At 42.0% G+C, this 23,520-nt stretch overlaps 2 protein-coding genes across 3 annotated transcripts in view; both read right to left on the reverse strand.

The window, feature by feature from the left end:
- Nucleotides 1-940: 940 nt before the first annotated feature.
- Nucleotides 941-4,614, reverse strand: spry1 (sprouty homolog 1, antagonist of FGF signaling (Drosophila)). Of its 2 annotated transcripts, none has more exons than XM_015951460.3 (2): nt 3,938-4,614; nt 941-2,925 (listed from the first exon to the last, which is right to left on the reverse strand). In XM_015951460.3, the coding sequence occupies exon 2, from the start codon at nt 2,873-2,875 to the stop codon at nt 1,802-1,804; it is 1,074 nt and encodes a 357-aa protein (XP_015806946.3). In that variant the 5' UTR covers nt 2,876-2,925; nt 3,938-4,614; the 3' UTR covers nt 941-1,801. The 2 variants fall into 2 exon arrangements, with proteins under 2 accessions (XP_015806946.3, XP_015806955.3); XM_015951469.3 differs by lacking the exon at nt 3,938-4,614 and adding an exon at nt 3,050-3,901.
- Nucleotides 4,615-6,567: 1,953 nt separating this feature from the next.
- Nucleotides 6,568-23,520, reverse strand: part of afg2a (AFG2 AAA ATPase homolog A) — a 249,339-nt gene continuing 232,386 nt past the window's right edge. Inside the window, exon 17 of the mRNA XM_054739358.2 lies at nt 6,568-10,478. Coding sequence (XP_054595333.1) covers nt 10,299-10,478 — 180 coding nt within the window. The 3' untranslated portion in view covers nt 6,568-10,298. The remainder of the gene's footprint in view (nt 10,479-23,520) is intronic.

Below are 23,520 nucleotides of genomic sequence, written 5' to 3' on the forward strand. Positions count from 1 at the left end.
GCCAGCTGCGGTACATTTTCCCCTCCTTTGTTCCTGAGTATTTCCTGGGTGTAGCTGATACTTCCCAAACCAACTCCTGGCATTTTTAGCTGACCAACCAAGTTTCAAAGTGATGATCTCATCCCTTGGGAGGGGGCCTGGAGGTGGAGAAGTGTGTGTCAGTTGGTGACTGTGGGGGTAGGAAGGTCAGAGGACTTCCAAAGTGATAAATTCACCGACAAAAAGAAATGACCAAATGGGGGAGATGTGGGTTTGAGTGGGGGCTGGATTGTCCCCCGTCATTGCCTTTAGTGCAGGAACCATGCCGTAAAAGCAAAGCATTGATAGCCTTGGTTTATTATCTTTGAACAGGTGGCTCAAGCTACTCGTAATGGTCACACTCTCAGCCCGGCAATATGAAGGCCATTTGGGAGTTTGGGAATATCCCAATATAGCTCAGGGAACAGGCTACGGTGCATAGTTTCATGGTGACATGTTGGATTTGAAGGAGAGCTGCTTTCTAAAAGCACGACTCAAGAAAATGCAGGAGCTCGGCTGATGCTAGCGGCTCTGGGGCTCATCATGTCAATGACCTGTACTGTTTAAGTTTCAGGCTTACTGAGGAGAATCGCAGCAAAGAAACCCTCCAAGAATGTAAACATTCGCCTTTCTGAGCTTCAAGCCGTTTCTCTCCAAGTTGCATTTTTTTTCTCTTTCTTTGCCAGAAATTCCACACCCAGCATGAACACACACACACACACACACACACACACACACACACACACACACACACACACACACACACACACGGAACAGTGATTTGCTGTTTGCCACTGAGCTCAAACTCAAGAAACTAGACCTTAATTAGCTTAAAAAGCAGCCCCCACTCGCATCTTTCATTCCTGAAGGAAGTGCAAAAATGAAACTTCTCCCCCGGAGCAATGAAGACACCAGACAGTGCTAGGTTTTCATTAATTAATATATTTTCTGCATTAAAGTTAACATAGTTTTCTTTGTGCCACCCTTTAATTTTTCAGTAAGTAAGTATTTGATATTTTGTTATATTCAGACATGAGTAAATTTAAGACTGTCTCTTGCAATAAATATCATAAAATAATAGAGCTTCACATAATAAATATTTTTTACAACAAAAAAAAAGTTTAGCAGACATTTTTTTCTTTTAAAAAATAGCCAAAATATCTCTTATGGAGCATACAATTTACACATTAAAAAAACAATGGGAAAATGCCACAGAATGTATTTGAATAGTTCAGATGGGTAAAAAGGAGAAACATATCCAAGTGGAGAATACTACGAGATGGATGTGCTTTTTTAATGCATCACAAGTGTATAGGAACCACGGGTTTAGTGTGGCTGGTGAGTGAAACAAACCTGCTTGCTATGAATACCAGGTAACAGCTACATAATCGCCTTAAAGATCGTCCTTCACAGATCTGGTGTGAGGCAGCCCCCAGTGGGCGCAGGCCCAGAAAAATGAAACTGCCTACCTAAAACGGAAGAAAATCGTTTTCATATATGCATATAAAAATAATGTTAATGAGGAGCCGAGGGCAGACAGAGAAACAAATAAGGCAAACACTGGTCTGTAAAAACACGGTCCTGATCCAGAGAGAGTAAAAATAATTGAGTGGTTTTCCTTTGCTTAGCTCCGTTCTGTTCTGCAGCCAGGACAGGAGTCGGGTAGGAGGTGCTTAGAACGTTTGAAAAACATTAATTTGTGACCATCATCATTTCCATACTCATCACATGACCCACACTTAGAGTCTCCTGTGCACACGCAGTCACAAAACACAGGAAGGGATCAGGAAGGCTTCTCCTGGCTCTGTGGGGCCCAGCTCTCCAGTTTACAATAGACAGTGTTGGAGTTCTTGCAGCGACAGCCGGGTCGGTTAACCCGGTCATAGCAACCCTGGCACGCCTTCAGACAGCCCTTAACAGGTGGGTAGCATAGCAGACAAGGGAAGAGTACCGACATTAACCCCATGCACAGGAAACGAGAGCAGCAGTGGGAGCGCGACAGGGAGCAGGGGTGGTCAGCGCACGAATCGCCCTCATCGTCATTGGAGCAGTGGTAGAAGATGCCCTTAACAAGGCACATGCACGTGCCATGCTCAAGAGCACTTTCAGCAGAGCAGAGGCACTGACCATTACATGCCAAACATGATGGCAGGCTCCTGGGAGCCCTACAGTCACTGCACTTACACTTCCCGCAGCACTCACAGATGAACTGGTGTCCAGCAGCAGCCACCACTGAGTCACCCGAGCCAGAAAAGTCTGACTTTCCTTTGCCCTGGGGCTTTAGTGGAGCCTCTAGTGGAGGCTGGTGGAAGTGAAGTCCCTGTTGGGGATGTGAAAGGTTCTTGGGTTTAGGTTGAGTCCGAACAGGCCGGTCTGCCCTGTGGTGGTGCTGTAGATTCACGCCGGGCCTGGCGGGTGGCGAGTGTGTTAGGAGTCCCTGCTCGGAGGAGGCACTGCTGTTGCTCCCCGAGCTGGCGGCACTTCCGGTGCTGGTTGAGCGGCTGAGCCCAGGTGCTCGAGGCCCACCTTGCTGTTGTGCCCCAGACACAACCACCATGCCACCCCCAAGGTGATGATGACCTGGTGGCCGACGCTCATAATTGTTGTTCACATTGACGAGGATGACCTCATGAGTCCTCTCCTGCTTGTCCTGAGGCCTGGGGGCCATGCGGGGCACAGGGGGCCTCCGAGCCACCGATGGCCCCTCCGTGTACTCGTTACTGGAGCGGATGGCCTTGATTTGTTCCAGGGACAGAATGGCTGCATGCTCAATCTCCAACCTCTGCCCTCTCTCAAGGGAAGGCTGCTGGATCACCACTAATGAACCGCCAGGGCCATGTTGACTTTGGAGCTCCATCTGGGGGGATCACCACTTCCGACATTCACCGTGGACATGCATTGGAAAACCTGTCAAGAGATGGGGAATGGAGGCAGAGGGGGAGAAGGGGAAGACGGAAGAGACATGTCAATTTTGATTCAGTTTGGAAGCAGCCAGGGAGAAAAAGTTGACCATTAACAAGACCTTTTGTACCTTTCCTTCCCAGTACGCACACATCTAAACTTCAGTAGGCCCTACAAATACTTCCCATCCTCATTTACATTTGTATGACTAGTTAACATTTAAATGCTGCGCGGCAACGAAATGAGGACACGATCCAAGGGAGCTAAATGAGTTGCCTCACTTAGTATTCTGTCACAAGCTCGAAAAGAAGTGCAGGAAAAAACGAGGACCGGAGCACAGCTCAGAAAAATATTAGGGTCAGATCAAGATCTGACAAAAGACAGGCTGAGTTTTAAAACAACAGAATGTCGCACTGGCGTGCAATAATAAAGAAAATGCGCATTTTTTGGGAAGTCGCTGTGTCGCAACGTTCGCTGTTTACACTTAAATACGGTCAGGAACTCCAGTTTAAGCCTTCGGGGATGTTCTGAAGCAAAGTCAACCTGCAGGAGGCCAAAAGCTACACGACCGGGAAAAAAGCCCGAGGTTTGCTGCCCATTTTCTGCGTCAGATTGGCGCACCACACGTGAGACTATCCGCACAGATCACATTTAGCAGAAGTAGTGCGGGAATACAAGCCAGAGCCTATAAAACCGGAGACCAGGATTCGTTGGAGGAGGCTTCCAAACAGACAGGGGAACTTATGAATGAAAACAACCGCCGTGGGGGAGGGGTGTTTATTACAGCGCAGCCACGGAGCTACACGGGCATGGAAATCCGTCAACTAATCACCACGAATCCAACCCGCTGGCGGGCGTTTTGTTCCAAATACCCCAAAAAACATCGAAAAATGACGCGGAAAGCCGTAAAACTCAGTGCGCAACGCAACTGTGTCACCAATACGATGGGTTCCAGCTCGCTCCGTGCGCTTTTATCAGAAAACGACAGCGGGAAAAGAAAGATAAAATAGATGCTTACCTATATGCAAGCACCCATATCGCGGAATCCATCAACCAACCAGGTTACCAAAAGTCCATCCGAAATAGGAAGGTGCAATGTCCAAATGCAGGCTAGGAGGTGTAATGCATAACATTTAGTCTGTTATTCCAAACCCGAGCGTATTCCTTTTGAGGTATTCCCTTATTCTAGGTGTTTGAAAAATAGTTCATTGCCGATCAAGCGTGCATGTGTCCCAGGATGAAACGGTGTAAATCCACGGAGGAAAGAGGAGTCACCAGAGGAGCTGCTGCGTACTCCGGAGGCCGACCCCAGAACGAGTCGCGCCGCTTCAACAAGTCCTGGAGAAACTGTCAGGAAATTTTAAACCACCGGGAAAGTGTGCGTTTATATCCATACGTTTGCACCTCCTTATTGGGAAAACCGCGTTCGCCTTCTGGTCTTGTTGCGGGGAATCTGCGCTCTTCATGTGCGGCGAAGAAGTTAAAAAGTGCGTCCTTTAGGTTAGTCGGCGGTGCGCTCCCTCCAGCTCTGCGGGCCTGCTCAGCACTGAATGAATGGGAACGCAGCACTCACTGTTTGCTCGACTAACCAACTCCCATTGGCCATTCACTCGCCTGAAAAAGGATACATCGCATCCGCTCCTGATTCATTGGGCAGATGTGGAAGCATGGCCGATAGAGATATGCGCACTTGTTAAGGTGGAACGGCTTTCCACTTTGCGACGGTGCGAGGAGGGGGGCTTGTTTCCGCTCTTGTGAGTTATGGTGATCTGAAGAGGGTTATTGGGACTAATATTAATATAATAAACTCATGCATCTATGGATGGTCTGCTGCTATCAGTGCAGAAACCTAACCTGTTTTGAGTTCTTTTTTCAGACTAATTTAAATAAAAAAACATGGAAGTAGTTAAATTTCCATATAAACAACTAGTAAAAATATGACTTTCCAGTAAAACAAGTTTTGAACGAGTTTTTTTTGGCGTGCGTTTTTTCTGAGAATAGTTTTAAATACTCAGAATTAAAGCTCAAATAAGTCAAATTAGACTTGACAAATCATCACAGCTGTATTGTATTCGATAATAACCGCTGGATTAAAAACAACACAATTTGGATTATGTTTGTGCAGGGTCAAATTTGAGGAGAGCTGTTCTGAGGTGTCAGCTTGGTGCAGCAGGCCAAGAGTCGATTCTCAAGAAAAGTTTTGAACTGAAAAATACAAATTTAAGTTACTCCAAACTGATTTTTTAAGAATGAATGATAATCTGGAAAAGTTTATCAGCTTTACCAATCAAAATTTGATCAAACCTGTGGATTAAAAATGCATTTAAAATGCCAATAATAATAAAAACACTGATAATAGGAAACCGGTTTAAAAACAATATGTAAAAACAAAAAGTATGTACAAAAAGATTAATTACATTCATATCCATTTAAGTCATTTTAGGATCCATGACATAACCATTGCCACCACAAAGTTTCATGATAGATTTATTAAATCCGAAGCAAACGCGAGGTCCTGTTTTTGAACCCTGTTTTGGACAGCTCAGTCTGAAGACGTGTGTGGGGAGGAAACATCAACAGGATGTCTTCTGTCCTCTGTGGAATGTTCCCATTACGCCTGTGTGTGTAGCATCTGAGAAAATAAAATATGTGGTGGTAGCCAGATTGCGCGGATGTGAGTCTGACATGGAAGTTACGCATCACTGTATGCTGTCATGTGCGTCACTTTTGCAGAGGTTAGTTTCGGACCACCTTAACAAAAAAAGCAGCCCTGCAGCCAGGGGGAAAAAACTCTCCCCCTCCTCCCCCGCCCACACTCCTGCTTCAAACCTCCTCCTCCTCCTCTGTTCCTGACTGTCTGGTTTGATTGGTGTCGCGGATGCGCCACATCCGGATCCATGAGAAAGGAAGCTCAATACAAAGTCAATTTATCCCATTCAAATGGAAAAATCAATAGTGAATGACCCCCGGGACCATTTCGGGTCAGTAAATGCGCAAAAAAAAAAAAAAAAAAAAAAAAAAAAAAAGAGAACCAAATAGACTTTGAGGCGAGTGCAAACGTGAAGCAGAAAGGAGTGAACCAAGAATCCCGCCTCTTGGCGATGAAACAAATCCTGCGACAGATGGCCGCCAGGATCCCCGCTCGTGGTCGGAAGTGCGGACGGAAATCTCACGATTACAGCAATTAGCCAATTTTTCATGTAAGGAGGTGGTGGATCCACCAGCTGAGACTGTTGATGATTTCTCCATGAACTTTGAGCAGCAGGCAGCAGCTCTTCAATGAGTAAAACCATCAAGAGTTCTCACAAAGTATAGTGTAAATCCATAATTAGTTATAAAGGACACCATGAACGTGTGCTGTTTATTTCATAAGAGATCATCACTTAGTTTTGATCTATAACAGTTATTCAGCGTTTTCTTCACCAGCAGATCTTTCTCATTCAGAAGACTGGATGTCAATATGAAGTAAATTATGAGATTATTTTGAAGGAAGAAATTTAAACAAATAATCTCTGTTGTAAACTTTAAATCGAACGTTGTTACTTCCTAGGGTTTCCCTATTATGTCCTCTGTGAAAATAATCAAAAACAACTTGATACATATGGGTTAGAATAATCTTGTCAATCAGGTGAAGCTTGAACGTTAGAATTCTGGTGCAAAAGTCCATTTATTTAAGTAATTCAACTTACTGGACCTTTCCACAGCACGCATAAACATCACATTATGTTGATGGAACGGCGTATGCAGCAGTTAGTTGCCGTTATAGTGGATAGATTCGTTTCCACCAGCGGTGAAGCGTAACGTCTTGGAAGCATTCCAGGAGCGGTTGCGTTTCCAGTTTATTATTTTACCCACCACGCTTCCAAAACACACCAAACTCCACAGTTAAGATCAGACCGACAGAAAGTCAAATGCAAAAGCAGTGTAAATTTCAAAATAAAAGTCACATTCAGATTTCCAAAAAATATGTCATTACCTTTAAAGGTGTGGTTGACTGAAAAAAGTAATGATTATTTCTGATTATAATCAGTCACATTGAGTTTTTCATGCAGGCTGAACATAATAGTCTTCAATGCCTGTGTGTCCTGCATTAGCTTCTGGTGAAATGCTAGGGTTTGAAAATCCTCACATATCTATGTCACATTGTGAATTTGCATACCTCACCCATATTGGCTTGTGCCCGCCCACAAGCAGTCTGTTTAAAATGAGTTTTGCACTGAGGAGAAAGAGTGGAGAGAATCTTGGTGATAGTGACTTTTCAACGTGGCTGAACACATTCTGTTAGCCAATCAGAAGCGAGGTGTGTGCATATCATTAATAATAATGAGCAATCCTGCTGTTTTCAGCCCACCTCTGCACCAGCAAACTTCTGTATCTCAGAACAGGAGCATCATAGCTTTTTTAATGACTCATAAAGCATTAATTTACACTAGACAACACTGCAAATGTATTGAATAAATGAGTAAACCACACATTTAAAACCTCTGTAGCTGATGTATACAGAACAGAAAATAATCAACAGACCTTGTTGGATACATGCTGCCATTTCTCTCCTTGCTTGTTATGAACTCCTGAAATCACATGCGATGTTTCAATTCTCCCGCATTTTTGTTTCCTCGTGGGACCAGAACATGTTTGCTGCCATTTTGTGTCTGAAACGCTCCCAGTTTGAAGGAAGCTCACAGGTAAAATGCCACTAACAATAATAATAATCTAATTCTTCGAGTTTCTCCTGTACATGAGCTTAAAAGTTATAGTTACATTTTCCACACTGCTGTATGTATGATGAGTAGCCAGGTCCTGATGTAGCAAAGCAACCTCAGACATGCCACCATGTTTTTGGCACATGAGGCTTTGTTGTTCCAGGCTCGGTTGAATAATTTAGATCTGGGGCATGGCTTAGGTCATGCCTCCATTGTTTATCTGTCCAGTACAGAAAGTATCCCGGAGTGTGTGTTCGTTATACAATCGGACTAGATGCAGCAACACCCTTGACTTTTACATCTTGTTCATTTAGGATAAGATTTGTGACTCACATGGATCTTGACACGTTTCCACGTTCTGATCCAATTGAAATGTACCATGCCACCACATGGGGAAAGCCAAGCTAAGGATGAATACTAATGTCTTGGAGGATTCAAGGCCCTTTAGACTGATGATGACCATGAGGAGTTACCAGTGGGTCACATTGTCTTGCTTGTATCATTAGGTGTGTTTCCATTACCAGAACTTCAGGGTGTTTTCTCCGTTTTGGGTGTCTGCGTGTGGACAGACAAAACCGGAGTTTTAAGGTCCACAACGTCACTTTCCGCGACAAAAAATGCTGACATCACGTGTGCGATCTGTGTTTACACTAGCCGACAGCATGGATGCCCTCAGAGCTGCGCTCGCTTTATCAATTGTTCAAGCGCTTTTTGCTTGTTTGTTTTTGCAAGTGGAATTACTGCTCCTTGCGGAAGACCACAGACGAATGAGTTGGGCGCCATGTTTCATGTTTTGTTGAACGTAAGCAGGAAGACGAAAAGTTACGCTGACTGGATACAATTCGGGGGAAGTACTGCAGCCTACAGGTCTGGCATGTCCTTAACAACGTATTTATCCGGATACGTGTGGACAGTTTTTTTTAAACAAGGTGGTGTGGATGCAAGTTTTTGGAGGGGCGGATATTCGTTAAAAAAAAACCCGGCTAAGTGTGGACTAGACCTCAGGCTCCTTCCCCACCAGAGAGGTGACATTCCATGTGCCAAGAGCCAGCTTCTGTAGCCGAGGATCAGACCGCCAAGGTTTTTTGGATGAAAGCAAATTTTGCATGTCATTTGGAAATCAAGGTCTCAGTCTGGAGGAAGACTGGGCAGAAGGAAATGCCAAAATGCCTGATGTCCAGTGTCAGGTACCCACAGTCAGTGATGGTCTGGGGTGCCATGTCAGCTGCTGGTGTTGGTCCACTGTGTTTTATCAAGGGCAGGGTCAATGCAGCTAGCTATCAGGAGATTTTGGAGCACTTCATGCTTCCATCTGCTGAAAAGCTTTATGGAGATGAGGATTTCATTTTTCAGCACGACCTGGCACCTGCTTACAGTGCCAAAACCACTGGTAAATGGCTTACTGACCATGGTATTAATGTGCTCAATTGGCCTGCCAACTCTCCTGACTGAACCCCATAGACAATCTGTGGGATACTGTGAAAAGAAAGTTGAGATGCAAGACCCAATGCTCTGGATAAGCTTAAGGCCTCCATAACACCTCAGCAGTGCCACAGGCTGACTGCCTCCATGCCACGCTGCATTGAAGCAGTCATTTCTGCAAAAGGATCCCCGACCAAGTATTGAGTGCATAACTGAACATGATTATTTGACGGTAGACTTTTTTTTTGGTATTAAAAACAATTTTCTTTTATTGGTCGGATGAAATATGCTAATGTTTTGAGATAGGAATTTTGGGTTTTCATGAGCTGTATGCCAAAATCATCAATATTAGAAACAATAAAAGGCTTGACTTTAGTTGTGTGTAATGAATCTAATATATATGAAAGTCTAATGTTTATCAGTACATTACAGACAATAATGAACTTTATCACAATATGCTAATTTTTTTAGAAGGACCTGTATTCTTCGACAGATGAAAACGTTTAATGTTGTTGTGGATAGTTGAGAGGACCAGGACATCATATCTCCAGGTCCATTTTCCCGTGCCAGAATTTACCCTGAAGTTCTGGTAATGGAAACACAACTATTTTTTATGCTTTTTCTTTTTGAACACATTTAAAACCAACCTACTGTATAATGGTAATTTTTGGAAGTATATCAGTAACAGAGTGTTACCCGTCTTCCTCCTCTAGAAGTAAAGCACTTGGAAATTAAGGTCTGTTAGCTGGAGAGGATCCAGACAAGAAAGGAGCTTTCTACAGACCTCAACAAAAACAGTTATGTTGTTCTTACATTTAGGATAGGACACCATGTGTTGCTGTTTGAGATTGTTTGGCCAGTTCTGTGCTGTCTGACAGATTCCTGGGTGTGGATAGTGGAACATCATGTAGCTTTCTACATATCACAGTTCATTCATTGTTTAACAAGAAGGGCAATCACTTTTTCACATAGGACCAGGTTGGATTGAATAGTTTAGTTCCCTTAATAAATTAAATCATTTTTTGAAAGCTACTCATGTCATCTGTGTCTGATATTGAAAGTTTACGGATCTGACACACATAAGTGAGATAATGGAAACCTGTAAGCGTTAAGAGTGACCCTGAACTCAGAGCTGCAAACAAAACAAACAAACGAGTGGCAGGCAGATTTATTTTGCATTCCAAATATAAATAGTTCTAGACTCATCTACATCAGAGGTCAACATTATTATTACACATTGGTACTGATAGCAGGTCAGAAGAAGCACAGGCCACTGTGCTGCAGCTGATAGCTGATATACGACTGGATGAGAGAGTCAGGGATTCGGGGCTTCACGGAGTTCAGGGCACTTTCAAAGTGTCTGGCCTGGATGTGCTGAGCTTTGATGTCCTCCTGTAGAGCCAAGAGGGCAGCCTCTCTGCAAACTGCTGTTATCTAGGACAGGAAACAGACACAGACATTCAACTGTCAAACAGACCCCTCCAACCACTGAGCACCACCCAATCATGTGAGCAGCATCAGCTGGAGGCTGATCCACTCCAACGTCACGCCGCTGAGGGCTCTGTCTAGTAAAAGTACAAAAGAATGACCTAAATGCATGAAGATAAACATAAATACCATTTATATTCCCATTAAAAACATAAAGTTTAGATAATAAAAATTCATTTATTTAAGTATAGCTGTTTATTTCAGAACTAACTTGTGTCTGCTTTTAACACATTTCATCCCATAGATTTCTGTCAAAATAAAGATGAGAAGTTGAAGGATTTTTGTTTACATGTAACATAAAAGAAGTTCAAAATTAATAAGATAACTTTGTTTTTACATAAATACACTTTTAATTAGTTCTTTATTTACTGCCTCTACTATGTTTGCTCCAGCATACTTTAATTTGAAGTGTTTTGGCACACTCTCACAGGCTTTTAAGTTGTTTTAATACAGCTCTTTTAAATCCCTTTGTCTCCAAACCTGTTATTTTGGATGGGGTGGGGTGTTATTTGACAGGTTAAAACAATTTGTTATGTCAGATAGAAACCTCCCAATAGCAAAGTACCAAAGTGATCATTTTCTCAGAATAACAACTTATTCAAGCTCAACTGATGCAATAGTTCCTTGATTCTGTAGCAACCCATGATGTCATGATCTGTTACACAAGGGTCAGTCGGACAGGGGCAAATCTGAACCGTGGATACTGCAGCATGCTGAGTGGTACACAAGCTGTCAGGGTGCAGACTGATTCTGTGCATCACACACTAATGTGTACACTTGACATTATAATAAGTTATCTTCCACTTCAGTAAAGGTGGAGTTATGTTGTGTAACACACAGCAACATAAATAATCCTAGGACTGCTCTTATTACAAAACATTTGGTTAATTCAGAGACAGAACCCAGAGACTCGACTGGAAAATGTAAACATGAGTATGTTTCCAATCTGGGGAGGCTACACTATTGCCAAACAATATACACCCCTACCAGTTTTAGAATTATCATCCAAGTTAGATGTTTTCTTTAGGAAATTTCCCGCCTTTTCGGCCAACATCCTCAACGGCAGCGTGGCTTCATAGTGAATTAAAGGAATACGTACCACCTACCAAATTCATGACTGGTCTGGCTGTTTTGGCTAAATATTGAAAATAATAGTAAAATGGTCTGTATTTATTCAGAGTCCTAGGGCCCCCCAAGGCTCTTTAAGACACAACAGTCATTCACCCATTCACACACTGGTGGTAATAAGCTGCACTGTAATCCCAGCTGTCCTGGGGTGCACTGACTGTCTGTTGCTGCGACCAGTCAGACTTGAAACCTGCAGAATTAATCTCCATCATGTGTGATTTAAAAAAATTCTGTTAAGTTTGATTATAAAAATGTAGATTCATTACTTCCTGTAAGAACACTGAATTGCTTCTGTGTATGAAATGTGCTAAAAAGCTGCCTTGCCTTAACTCTTTGGACAGGACTCATGAATTACATCAGCCAAAACAGGCTACTGCTTTTACTGCCCTTAAATGATAGTGACCTATTATTTACGACTTGAGAAGATGAGCAACCAAAAATAAGTTGAAAGCTCTTCATAAACATTTTTGTGTGCTCTAAGGTCAGCTTATTGTGGTGGTCATGTTGCATTGGGTTCTCTCCAGATATTAACTCTAAACAAGCACCAAGGAGTTGTAGCCTTCAGGAATGGTCATTTTTTCCATCTACAGTTTGATCTCTTCAGTATCTGGCCATTTGGAGACATAAGTCTGAACTGGGGCTTTCAGTCTGCAAGAAAGATACTGATGCTTGGCCAAGGTCCCTCACAAGCTCACTCTTATCTAAGACTGGTTTTTATTCACAGAACAAGACGTATGAACAATATGAGTAACTGATCATATAATCATATAATGAAATGGACAATATGTTTAAATGAAATGTTTTGATTAATCTGTGCTTAAATTACTGAAGTTGAAATGAATATTTTTATTACACTGAAAGATTAACAAGGATGAAATGAAATATATGACCCATATATTTAATCAGCACACTGACTGGACAAGACACATTCACCATATCTCAATGACGCAAGTTATAATTAACATCACGGCACATAGATATTTTCTTATCCACAAAATCAGCATCTTCATATCTGAGGGTTCTGATAACATCACAGCCACACATCATCACACCTCACATTTCATCCACTTAGATTCATTCATCACATAAAGTGATCCTCGTAGTCGTGTTTTTAATTGTTTAGAAAATAAATTTCTTACTTTTTATAAACTTGACTTTGTCTGAAATGATACAAAGTGTCTTACAATCCCTGAATAAACAAAGAATTCTAAATCTTCTGGTTAAACGTTCAAAGATCAATCAGATTGGATTTCCATATTTATATAGGAATTCATATCTTATTGGTCAAATGTAGTGTAGTATACTGAGCTTTAAAAGCACCCAAAATACATATGTATGCTATCCCTACATATTATGGTGAGCCAGCTAGAAGGTACTTAAGAGTTTGACAAAAAAATTAAATTAAATAAAATCTGCACTTCTTTGAAACTGGCCTGTACCAACAACATCACACCGAACAGATGCTGTCCACGCACACAGCAGAGACAGAAAAAAAAAACACAGCAAAGGGTGGAGATTGTTATAACATATGACCATCACAACATTTTTCTAAACAGGAGACTGCAATGAAAGGAGATGGTGGTTTGAACATGCTCAAGGCTTGCAGCATGCTCATCTCTGAACAGGTGCTTTGCAGATGTCAGGATGTGAGATGCCCCCACCCCCCACCTCGCTTTGAGCCAATGAGCAGCATGATTTGGACAGGGTAAACACAAAGGGCCAGGTTAATTTCGTATAAGGGCTTCCCATCATTCAAGTCATTTAGGCCTGTCAGTAATAATGATGCAAAACAATGAGGCTATGCATCCCTGATGCCTGTTTACAAATGAAGAAGGGGAGCAAGAAGGATGCCACATGTTGAACAATGTGATTGGTTCAAGTTTCTGAGCAACATCCATAAACAGGAACAAACACCATAGTACAGTCGCTTCAGCCCCAGAGTTCCTCAGTCTTATCATTCAACAGTTAATATTTATTTGGTTGCTGCTACGCACAGCTCAGATTTGATTAAAAAAGGAGAAAATACATCTGTAGATCTTCTGAAGTACAAACACAACACACATGTCCATCTGGCCGAGTTTATGAGCTGTTCTGTAAGAAGTACCAACAAGGCTGTTTCCTGCTGACTGTTCGTGCTTTATTATAATAATAAAAGCCAGTAAAAACAAACAGGGCATCAAAAATACATTTTGTAGTCATAAAGTTAATCATAATTTGAGGATCTCAAACATCTCCCAAAGACAACCCATCAGTAAACTGGCCCCCTGATGCAACAAAGTGGAGGCAAGAAAAATGGATAATGTACAGAAATTTATGTAAGTTTACGTAAGTTAGACGGGCCCATGACAAAGAGCACTAACTTATGGCAAGCCAAATATTCTGCAGATCCTTGTATTTTGACTGCATTCAGGGGCGTAGTACTGGGGGGAAAAGTGGACCTGACTACCCAGGGCCCAAGAGGGGAGAGGTGCCCATGATTCCCTCCCCCGTTTTTATTTAGAAAACATTGGACCCCCTTTGTGTCAATTTGTTTCATTATATTGTTGTTGCCAACATAAGATGGGAAAATAGAACCAGTCTTTATGTCGGTGTTCGTTTTCCCCAAAGGAGGAGCCCCCCCCCCCCCCCCCCCCAGGAGACGTAAAATGGTTTATTCCGCTCAGTAGCGGCGACAGGCTGCAAGTGGCAAGCCCAGGCAGGCCAGCCAGACCAGAGTAGGCTTGAGGCATTATCATGTTGCCCAAAAAGCACCAATCAGGCCATCAGAAAAAAAAACTGAGAAGGAAAGGAAAGAAGGCAAGAAAAGAGGCAACAGCTGTTGACTGCTTTCTTTCCAACAGGTGAGCTACTTTGCTACTTGTTGTTGTTGTGCAAAGTCCCATTCAATTATTTAGCTTTGGCAGCTAGCTGCCAACTTTGTGGCTGTAAGCATAAAGACAGCTAAACCTTATGGTTTACACTTACCCGTTCTATTTTGATGGCAACCTCAGCTCATTGTTAAACATAAATGACCTCCATTTTAAAGACAATCTGTCAACATAATAATCAATGTTTGGCCATATTTTTTAAATATTTTTAGCAGTTATGCATCAAATTGGCTTACAACTTACAATGGGATCTTGCCTTAAAAGTCAGGTTGACATATTTGTCTGTAAAGAAGCTAATCCCAGTTATTTATTCTTGTAGATGTAGAGAATTCAACATCAGATGCTGAAGTCAAGGAAGGTTGTGAGGAAGTGAGACCAGGTGAGCTGCTCATTGAGGCAACCTCAGGTTATTTACAGCAATTTTGTGTAACAGTAGTTTGAACTGAAATAAGTAGCTGCCAGTACTGTTTCTAGGTATGATGTATATTTACATGTAAAACTATAGACAGATTTAGGCTAACATACTGCACATGTGTTTCATATTTGTAGATGTGTGTAAAAGTGAGGAGGCAGGGGAGAGAGAACAGGAAGGACCAAGACAGGGAAATGCTGAGGAATTGTCAGATGACCCAGGACTGTGGCCAGAAAAGCTAACTGCTCAGGAGAGAGAGAGTCTAGTTTTCAGACTGTCTAGAGAAATTGTAGACTCGACCAAAGTGGCACCCAAAGACAAGGAAGGCAAAGAATTCCCTAACTACCAAAATGTTAAGTCAACCAATGGGCGGGAAAAGATCAGGAGGGACTGGTTGATATATAGTGAGAGTGTAAAGGCTCTGTTCTGCATCCCATGTGTTCTGTTCTCTCATGAGCAAACAAGGCCATCTAAAAGTTCACTGAACAGCAAAGAGGGACTCCGGTTGTCTGACATCAAGTGGCAAAAAATGTACAGGAAGTTCCCAGAGCACGAGGCACAATTGTACTTATGGGTGGAATATCCCTTTAAGTATGAGAAATAGCTGGCAAAAATCCATATATAACTGACTGTTGCATAAAACCTTACTTATGCCTTATTTATTTATTCGTACAAATAAAACCACTTTTATGTTCGTGTGCCGAATGGGGCCCAATGAGATTGAGAGTGTACAGGGCCCAGAATTTGGTGCTACGCCCCTGACTGCATTGCTATGCATTTTTTTATTCTGTTCATAAATTATGTCAGCAGTCACTTATGGGCCATTCCCATCTGTACCGGGTCGGCCCGGGCCGGGTAGCCCCAGTCGGCCCCAGCCTGGCCCGGTTGATTCCACACATCCTTGTCTTAAGCCCATGTGGGCTGATTCTACCCACCAATCAGAGGCTTGCTCTAATGGAAGGTGTGAATGGGCTGATTCTACCCACCAATCAGAGGCTTGCTCTAATGGAAGGTGTGAATGGGCTGATTCTACCCACCAATCAGAGGCTTGCTCTAATGGAAGGTGTGAATTTGCTGTCAGCAGTGGGCGTGTTGGCCCTGGTCGGCCCGAAGCAGTACCCCTCGGGAAGAGGGCCGAGAATGAGCCTTGGTTGGCCCGGGAAAATTCCAGGCCACCCAGATATGTAAACAACCTACGCTACCCGGCCCGGGCCGACCCGGTACAGGTGGGAATGGGGCTTTTAATATATAGTGAGCACAAGGCTGATGCATTGCACTGGCTCCTTTCTGGTGATGGAGAGCTAGCTCCGAGCTCCTGTCGGTGGCTTGTAGCCAGTCACAAAAGCAAAGCAAATAACGAAAAACAAACCATCGACAGCCTCTCCGTTTGGAGGTCAAACTTGTTGACTCATGACAACCCAAATGGCAGCTTAAGGGAAAGAGAAAAACTTCGACAATGAAACAAAAAATTGAGGAAAGTAACAACTTTACTAGAAGGGGCTTAATTTCTGCCTCTGATCTATGCTACTACACAGCTAGTAGCACACTTTAAACCGATTATCTATTCAGCTGAGTCACTTACAGCCATTCTGGCAGTAACTAAGGTCAACTGGTTGTAGACGATTATTATTAGCCTGGCAAGTCATCCTGTTTATGTGAATATATAGTCTAGCCATGACCCATAAACAGAGCTCAGGCGTGAGGCCGAATCCGTAGTTGTTTTTCAAATTACTGTATCTCCACATGCTATTGGACAACGAACAATGTGACATTGTCACCAGTAGGGATGCCATACACTGTTGTAGAAGACACAAATACATGCTTTTTCTAAATAAACTTAGGTACCTGTATCTGCTCTTGACAAAAGAAAAATTCAAGTTTAAATCCTCCAAAGTGGATGTCAAAGCTGTTTCAAATGAGCCATTGCCATCTTTGTTGTTTCGCTCTGTTGCATTATCCCACCTACCAAACTGATAGAGTGCTGTGATTGGCCCACAAACCTGAGAGCGCTGTGATTGGCCCATAAAACTGATAGAGCACTGTGATTGGCCCACAAAACCAAGAGAGTGCTGTGATTGGGCCACAAAACTGATTAGGCCAATGGTAGTCTTACTGATATGGAGCATAGCTTTTGCTTTGGCCACAGTCCGTCTAGACTTCCAGTCTAGAATATTATGGGTTATAATAAGATGACTCATGAAGTTGGCATTTCATAAGTTAAGCTTGAACCAATTACATTAATTTATTTTTAGTCATTTAAAATATGACAATTATTATTGTTCTTTTTTAAATTTACCAAACTAAAAATAACCAATCTAAATATTGAAGACCTCATAGCTAATTATTTAATTTAAATCCATTATTTTCTCAACGTATTAAAAGTAAAATGTATAAAATGTTCAGACTACAAAGCTGTAAAACACAAATTATATAACTAATACATCTTTTTGTTGATAGAAATGTTTGACTTGAAACCTTTGTATTGGTGCATGAAGGCTGGATTTTAGACAGTGAAGCCATTTCATTGGGGTTATGAAACAACCTGGGCTGATTTCCTCTGCAGGTCGTTACTGACTAAGCCAATAGGAAGCCACAACCAGAAACTCTGAACACAACAGCAGCCTTTATGCTCTGCTGGTCACTGGACTGCACTCCACTCCCCAGTCCCAACTACACCCTCCATCGTGCTGCTTGGTGCACACAGCTACACCAAGCTGAAAGCATCAAACATATACAGGGTGAATGCACCACCATCCATCCAATGTTTTACCCGGAGAGGATTTAAAGCGGTGTTAGGAGAAAATGGTAACAAGACGTATGTGAGAATAACAGGAAATAAGTGATTACATAAGAAATGACTGTAATAAAACAGACCTGGAATTTTTAAGACTTTTAAGAAAATATATGAGTGAAATAAAATGAATGAAAGATTAAAGAAGAGAATATATTTAAAAGACAACTTAATAAACTTAGTGATGGAAAATCAGCAGCACAAAAATGTGCAATCAATAAATATTGGAGACAAGATGGTGAAATAGCATCCATAAAATAAAAAAATATATAAACTTCAGTCTTAATAGATTATCAGTTGTGTTATAAAAGTGTACAAAACTGTGATAAGTACAGTGAAATAGATCTTGTTTGTCATTTCTTTGTTGTAAAAATGCTTTTTGGCAATAAATCTTATGTCCTAGGAAAGCTAGACTGGCCACTTATGAAATACACACCTGTGACACACACCTGGTTGCACTTGAAGTTTATAAGAAGGGCGAAGAAATGCAGGAGGACACTACAGGGAGTGTGCTGCATGCATTTCAATGTGTTTCTCGTTCCAAGGATCAACAAGCCTTACAAATTACACCTTGTCACAAAGGTGACTAAGCAGGATTTGTAATAACAGAAGATTTATTATCAACAAGCTTTGTTACAACAAATAATCAACCAAATACATATTTTTAAATAACTTTTTGAGATATTTATCCTGTGAATAACAATTACATATCTACACTTGAGCAAAACTGCAGAGGCACATTTAGACTCTTACAAGGTTTTCGCACACATCCAACACTGTAAAGTAGATTTGTAAACATAGTTTTCCCCCCTGGAGGAAATGAGGCGGTGCACAAACCATAAGACAACCTGTTCAGCTCGACAAAAATAAACCCTTCTTAAAGTGGAAAGAGAGGGAGAGGGAGAGAGGGAAAAAGCTTGCAACTACTGGAAGTGCATACCAACGTTCTCAGGTCAAATCTGTCTGGTGTACTTTTCACTTCCTACTTCAACAAAGGCGCTCAGTGAGTGTATCAGACGGCCTTAATGAAGGGCTTGTTAGCCGAGCTACCGGCAGCAGATCCACTAAACCTGGAGTGTGTGTTTACTATCAATCCACCCTTGAGTCTGCAGTGGGCTCCATCCACTCATCCCCTCCTCCTTCAACCCCTCTCTCACACACACAAACGGCCACATTTACAGAAGCGAGCCCCAACAACTCCCCCTCCTGCTCCTCCTCCCTCAGAAAAACCTCTCCTCCATCACTCCACAAGTCCTGCACACATATCTTACAGCACAAACAGCCTGACAAACACATAAAACAGAGCACAACAAACAGTGTTTAATTCAGTCAACACACACACACACACACACACACACACACACACACACACACACACACACACACACACACACACACACACACACACACACACACACACACACACACACTTATTAGATAATCTGCAGATGGATGACACAAATGCATGTATATTTATTCACACAAACCAGAGCATGCACGATGAATGCATGCATGTCTACCTGCAAAAACTCAAACCTTCACCATTCAGAAGTGCCAGCTAAGGGAGGGTTTGTTCATGTGTTTTTACGTTAGCTTATTGCAAAAGGAAAGATGTAAAATGCTCCTTGGTGGAATATGATTTGTTATTGAGTGGACGCTGATAAAATACAGGGAAAAAAACAGTTATCAAAGAAATGTACCTTGTTTTATGTAACATCTGTTAATTAGGAATAAATGATGAATGCCATTCATACTCAAGATAATATCTTGCAAAAGTGTTTTTTTACCCATTCAACGATTGTTTTAAACGTGTGTGTGTGTGTGTGTGTGTGTGTGTGTGGGTGGGTGGGGGGGGGGGGTCTAAGAAACGAAACATAAAATTTGTTGATAGGTTCTAAGAAAAGAAACATAAAATTTCCTTTTAGAAGAAGAAAACTCAAATGTATTTAAAACGGTTTCCCTGAGATAGCTTGAAAAGACACAATAATGAATAGCATCAAACCTCCACTAAAAGGCCCAACAATAAAATGTGTAAAAGCAGCCACCATGCCTCATATTTTCACAGAAAAAATTAAGAAATACAAAAACCAAACCATGTTGGGGGTGCAAAGCTGAAAGCCACAACCAGAAATAAAACATTTCATCTTCCAAAAAGGCTCGGAGGAAGTGTCTGCAGTGACATGGCTGAGCCAAGGGAAACAAGTCCTGACCACAGCTCCATGTGAAACCTATTTAAGATTACAAGGCATGAGTGAGAGGGAAGGTTGGAGGGAGGAGGATGAGGTTAAGCACGGTGGGAGGAGCTTCGGTCGAGGGGAGAGAACAGAAAAATGGCGTATGATCATAAATAGCCGAGGCTTGGGCCTGTGTGAGTTGTGGGTGCACATGTTCACGTTCGTGATCTCAACGATGTGATGATGAAACAGAACATGTGAGTTTTTTTCTCACCAGCTGAGACAGCCGAGGGAGATCAAATAATCTGATACCATAATACAAGTCGTCCCAGTAATGTGCTACACTGGTTTACAGGGTTTGAGTTTAGTTATGAAGAAATGTGGTTTCTGTAAGAAGAATGGCCCAGTTTAGGGTGCTGACAGGGTGTTTAGGGATAAGATGACACGTATGTAGGCTCCAGCTAATGCAAGCAAATAAAAGTGCAGCTCATCATGTAAACATCATTCTATTTAATAAAGTCTGGGACTTCCTGGAGGGGTTCTTTCAACTTTGAAGAATCAGGTAAAATCATTTTTATTTGAAGGACTTTTGTCTGATTGGACCCTTATTTTAGTAAAGACCCGCGTGGAACGGCACCTGTGTTGTGGCCCCATCGTGTTATGATTGTGCTTCTGTAACGGGGGTGGGGGGGTGGGGGGAATGCAGCTGGGCCTCATCTTTCATGTTCATCTCTGTTCCTTCTGAAATCCTCGGACTTTAGGCAGGACTGGCATGTTTACTAAACACGCCCACACTGATGCGACCTGGACCAGTTGCAGGTGTATAAGTTAGAATAATACCAACAGGAGAATACCGCGGAGAATTTTGTGTTTCTCATTCCATGGATACATTATCCCTACTAGTTATATCTCATAATAAAGGTGAATAATCAGATATTCCAATGACATAAAATGTATTACCAAGGAGCATTTTTACAACAAAGAAATGATCAACCAAACACTAAAGTCCTGACGTTTTACAACAGGATTTTCTCCTTATGGATGTTTTAGGTGTATTACCAAAGCAACAACTTGTAGTGCAGATTAGTTTTGAGTTAGAACTGTTATAAAACAATGCAAGTACAAATGATCTTTACAACAAAATTGCACAGATACTGTTTAGAGCAGACTATAATCATAACCTGATACACAACATATGACATGCCATTCAGCTGCCACAACTAAAACTCTTTCACTCTGCAGCTTCCAACAACAGCAGAATCTAAAAAGCCTGAAAAAATGCTGACCTGAATGAAAAAATGAGCGTGTAATCATAAAATCAGCCACAACAACCACCAGCACTATGTTGCTCATATGCAACTTGTTAAAAACCTCTTTTCATTTTGAAGGCTAGAAAACACTGGCTTTACGTATGGAATCATGAAGGATATGTAAAAGGAAAGCAGACCAGGGGTAAAAGTCTCCCATCAGGTTTCAAATCACAAACTCCTTCAAAATCTTTGACTTTTAAAGGGATCTTCCACACATAAGTTCACAGTATAACATTTAGAGCCTGAATATACTTGCTTTTAATAACGCATATGCAGGTTTATCATGGTTGCCTCGAAAAGCTTGCATTTATTTGACGATTTGCTTGTGCACGTCATCTGAAATTAACGTGATGTATTCGTAAGCTGCAATATGTGAGTGACCAGTAGGGGTAGCGTAGAGGCCAATTTGACCAGTCAAATGTAAAAGGGGTCAATGGTGGCATTAGCTGGACCTAAAGCAACAATAGTGGGGAAATGTCTGGTTTAGAGGTCTTCATTCCAACTATGATACCGCTGCTGTCTTTTTCTCTCATGATCTCAAAATTAACCAGCAGAAGATCTCTTCTACTGACACCACGTTTGCTTTGTTTGTACCAGACAAAATCAACACTATTTGGCCTGAGTTCGCTACAGTGCCCCATAGCAGAATCCTCCAGTATTACATGCAGTGCAGCAGCATGAGACACAGCCTGCTGCTTGCGTCAATGTGAGGTTAAGAAGTGTATTAATGATGCTAAGCTAAAGCTAACAGAATACTGCCAGATTAGGATAATGACTGGGCTGATTACTGGTTACAGATTGCTTATTACCACTTTTCTCTGAGGAATATAGCAACAGTTTTTGGAGTACTTTGAAGCTTCAAATAGGGTTGCAATACTTTCATTTATAAAAAAGAAGCAAGGAACAGTGTCCTAAAAAATGTATGGTTTTAATCACAGGGTTCTGATGTGCTACAGTTGATACTTTTCAGGAAAGCATTAAAATAATAAGAAGTTGTCTAAGTTGTCTTTTAAGTTTCACTTTCATTTGTTAAAATTAAAAAGTAGCAGTGTTGTTCTTATTTTAAGTTGTTTAATCCCTCAATGTGTAGCTGTGAGCAATAGAGCTCCGGACCCCACGTGACTCTCAGTTAGTAGACGCCATTTTGGCAGGTAAAAAAGGTAAACAAACACATGAACGTGAACGGGATCAGCTTGGATTTTACTTTGTTGGAGTTTACTTCACACTTTAAAACCGAAGAAATCGTTTTATGTAGTCAGAAATTAAATAGACTAAACATCTCCGACCACCGTGCCCCTGGGATACTTTTTAAAAACGCCAGAAGCTGTCGGAGCGGACTTCTTACCGGACCTGGCCGGGGAACCCCTTGGGATTTCCCCGGAGGATGCTTGCCCAAGTGGCTGGGGAGAGGGAAGCCAGGGCCTCTCGACGCTACATGCCCCCGCAACCCGACTCCGGATAAGCGGATGAAAATGGATGGATGGACAAATAACAGATTTACACTTAAGTAGTTTAAATAGAGTGCTGTGCTGTTTGAATGTATAAACTGAACTCCAAGAGAAATCACTAGTTTGATTTTTTTTCCCGTGAATAAAATAAATATGTCAGGCAGGAGCGTCTCAGGATCTGTCTGAGATCTGTCTCGGTGAGACAGATAATAGCAATCCAAAGTATTTTTTATGTGTGATCTGACAATTGATCAACCATTGCTTAAAAATTAAATACAGCTTAGCCGGTTAATTGCTGTGATCAGAAAACACGTAAACGGCAGCACGCAGAAATCACGAGGCAACGTTGTACGTGATGTTTACTTGTTGCTCTGAGTAATAAGACAGAAAAAGCCACGCCAAAATAAGTTTAGGAAGCCCACTAAGAATCGTAATGAAAGCATTTAAAACAAATACCATATACAGTTGAGGAAACGTTGGTTTAAGTACCTGATATGAAGTGGTCGCTGCATAAGCGAAAACCTTTACTCTCGGGATCCCACAGTTTCATTTCAGCCCGGTCACTAGTGCGTTTTATTACAATGATCCAACGTTTGCGGCGCTCCGGATCTTGGGGAATCCTGTAGACGGCTCATTCCTTATGTCGTCTGCGTCTGCATGCATCCTGGGGCACAACAGGAATCTACCATATTTCCCGTTTGATTGAGTTTTCTGACAACAACAAATAGTCCAGCTGCCGGCTTCTGCCTGCCTAATGGCGCCGTTTCGATTTGAACTGTTGCATGCCGGGAAACGTGACGTCAACTCCCGGAGCTCTATAGGTGTTCCCGTTACAGAGCAGGCATGCTGAGCCTCGGC

Source organism: Nothobranchius furzeri, chromosome 1 (assembly GCF_043380555.1).
Source record: "Nothobranchius furzeri strain GRZ-AD chromosome 1, NfurGRZ-RIMD1, whole genome shotgun sequence".
NCBI lineage: Eukaryota > Metazoa > Chordata > Actinopteri > Cyprinodontiformes > Nothobranchiidae > Nothobranchius > Nothobranchius furzeri.

Coding starts and splice junctions, on each gene's coding strand:
- spry1 (XM_015951460.3), bottom strand. CDS start 2,875: ATGGAGCTCCAAAGTCAACATGGCCCTGGCGGTTCATTAGTGGTGATC.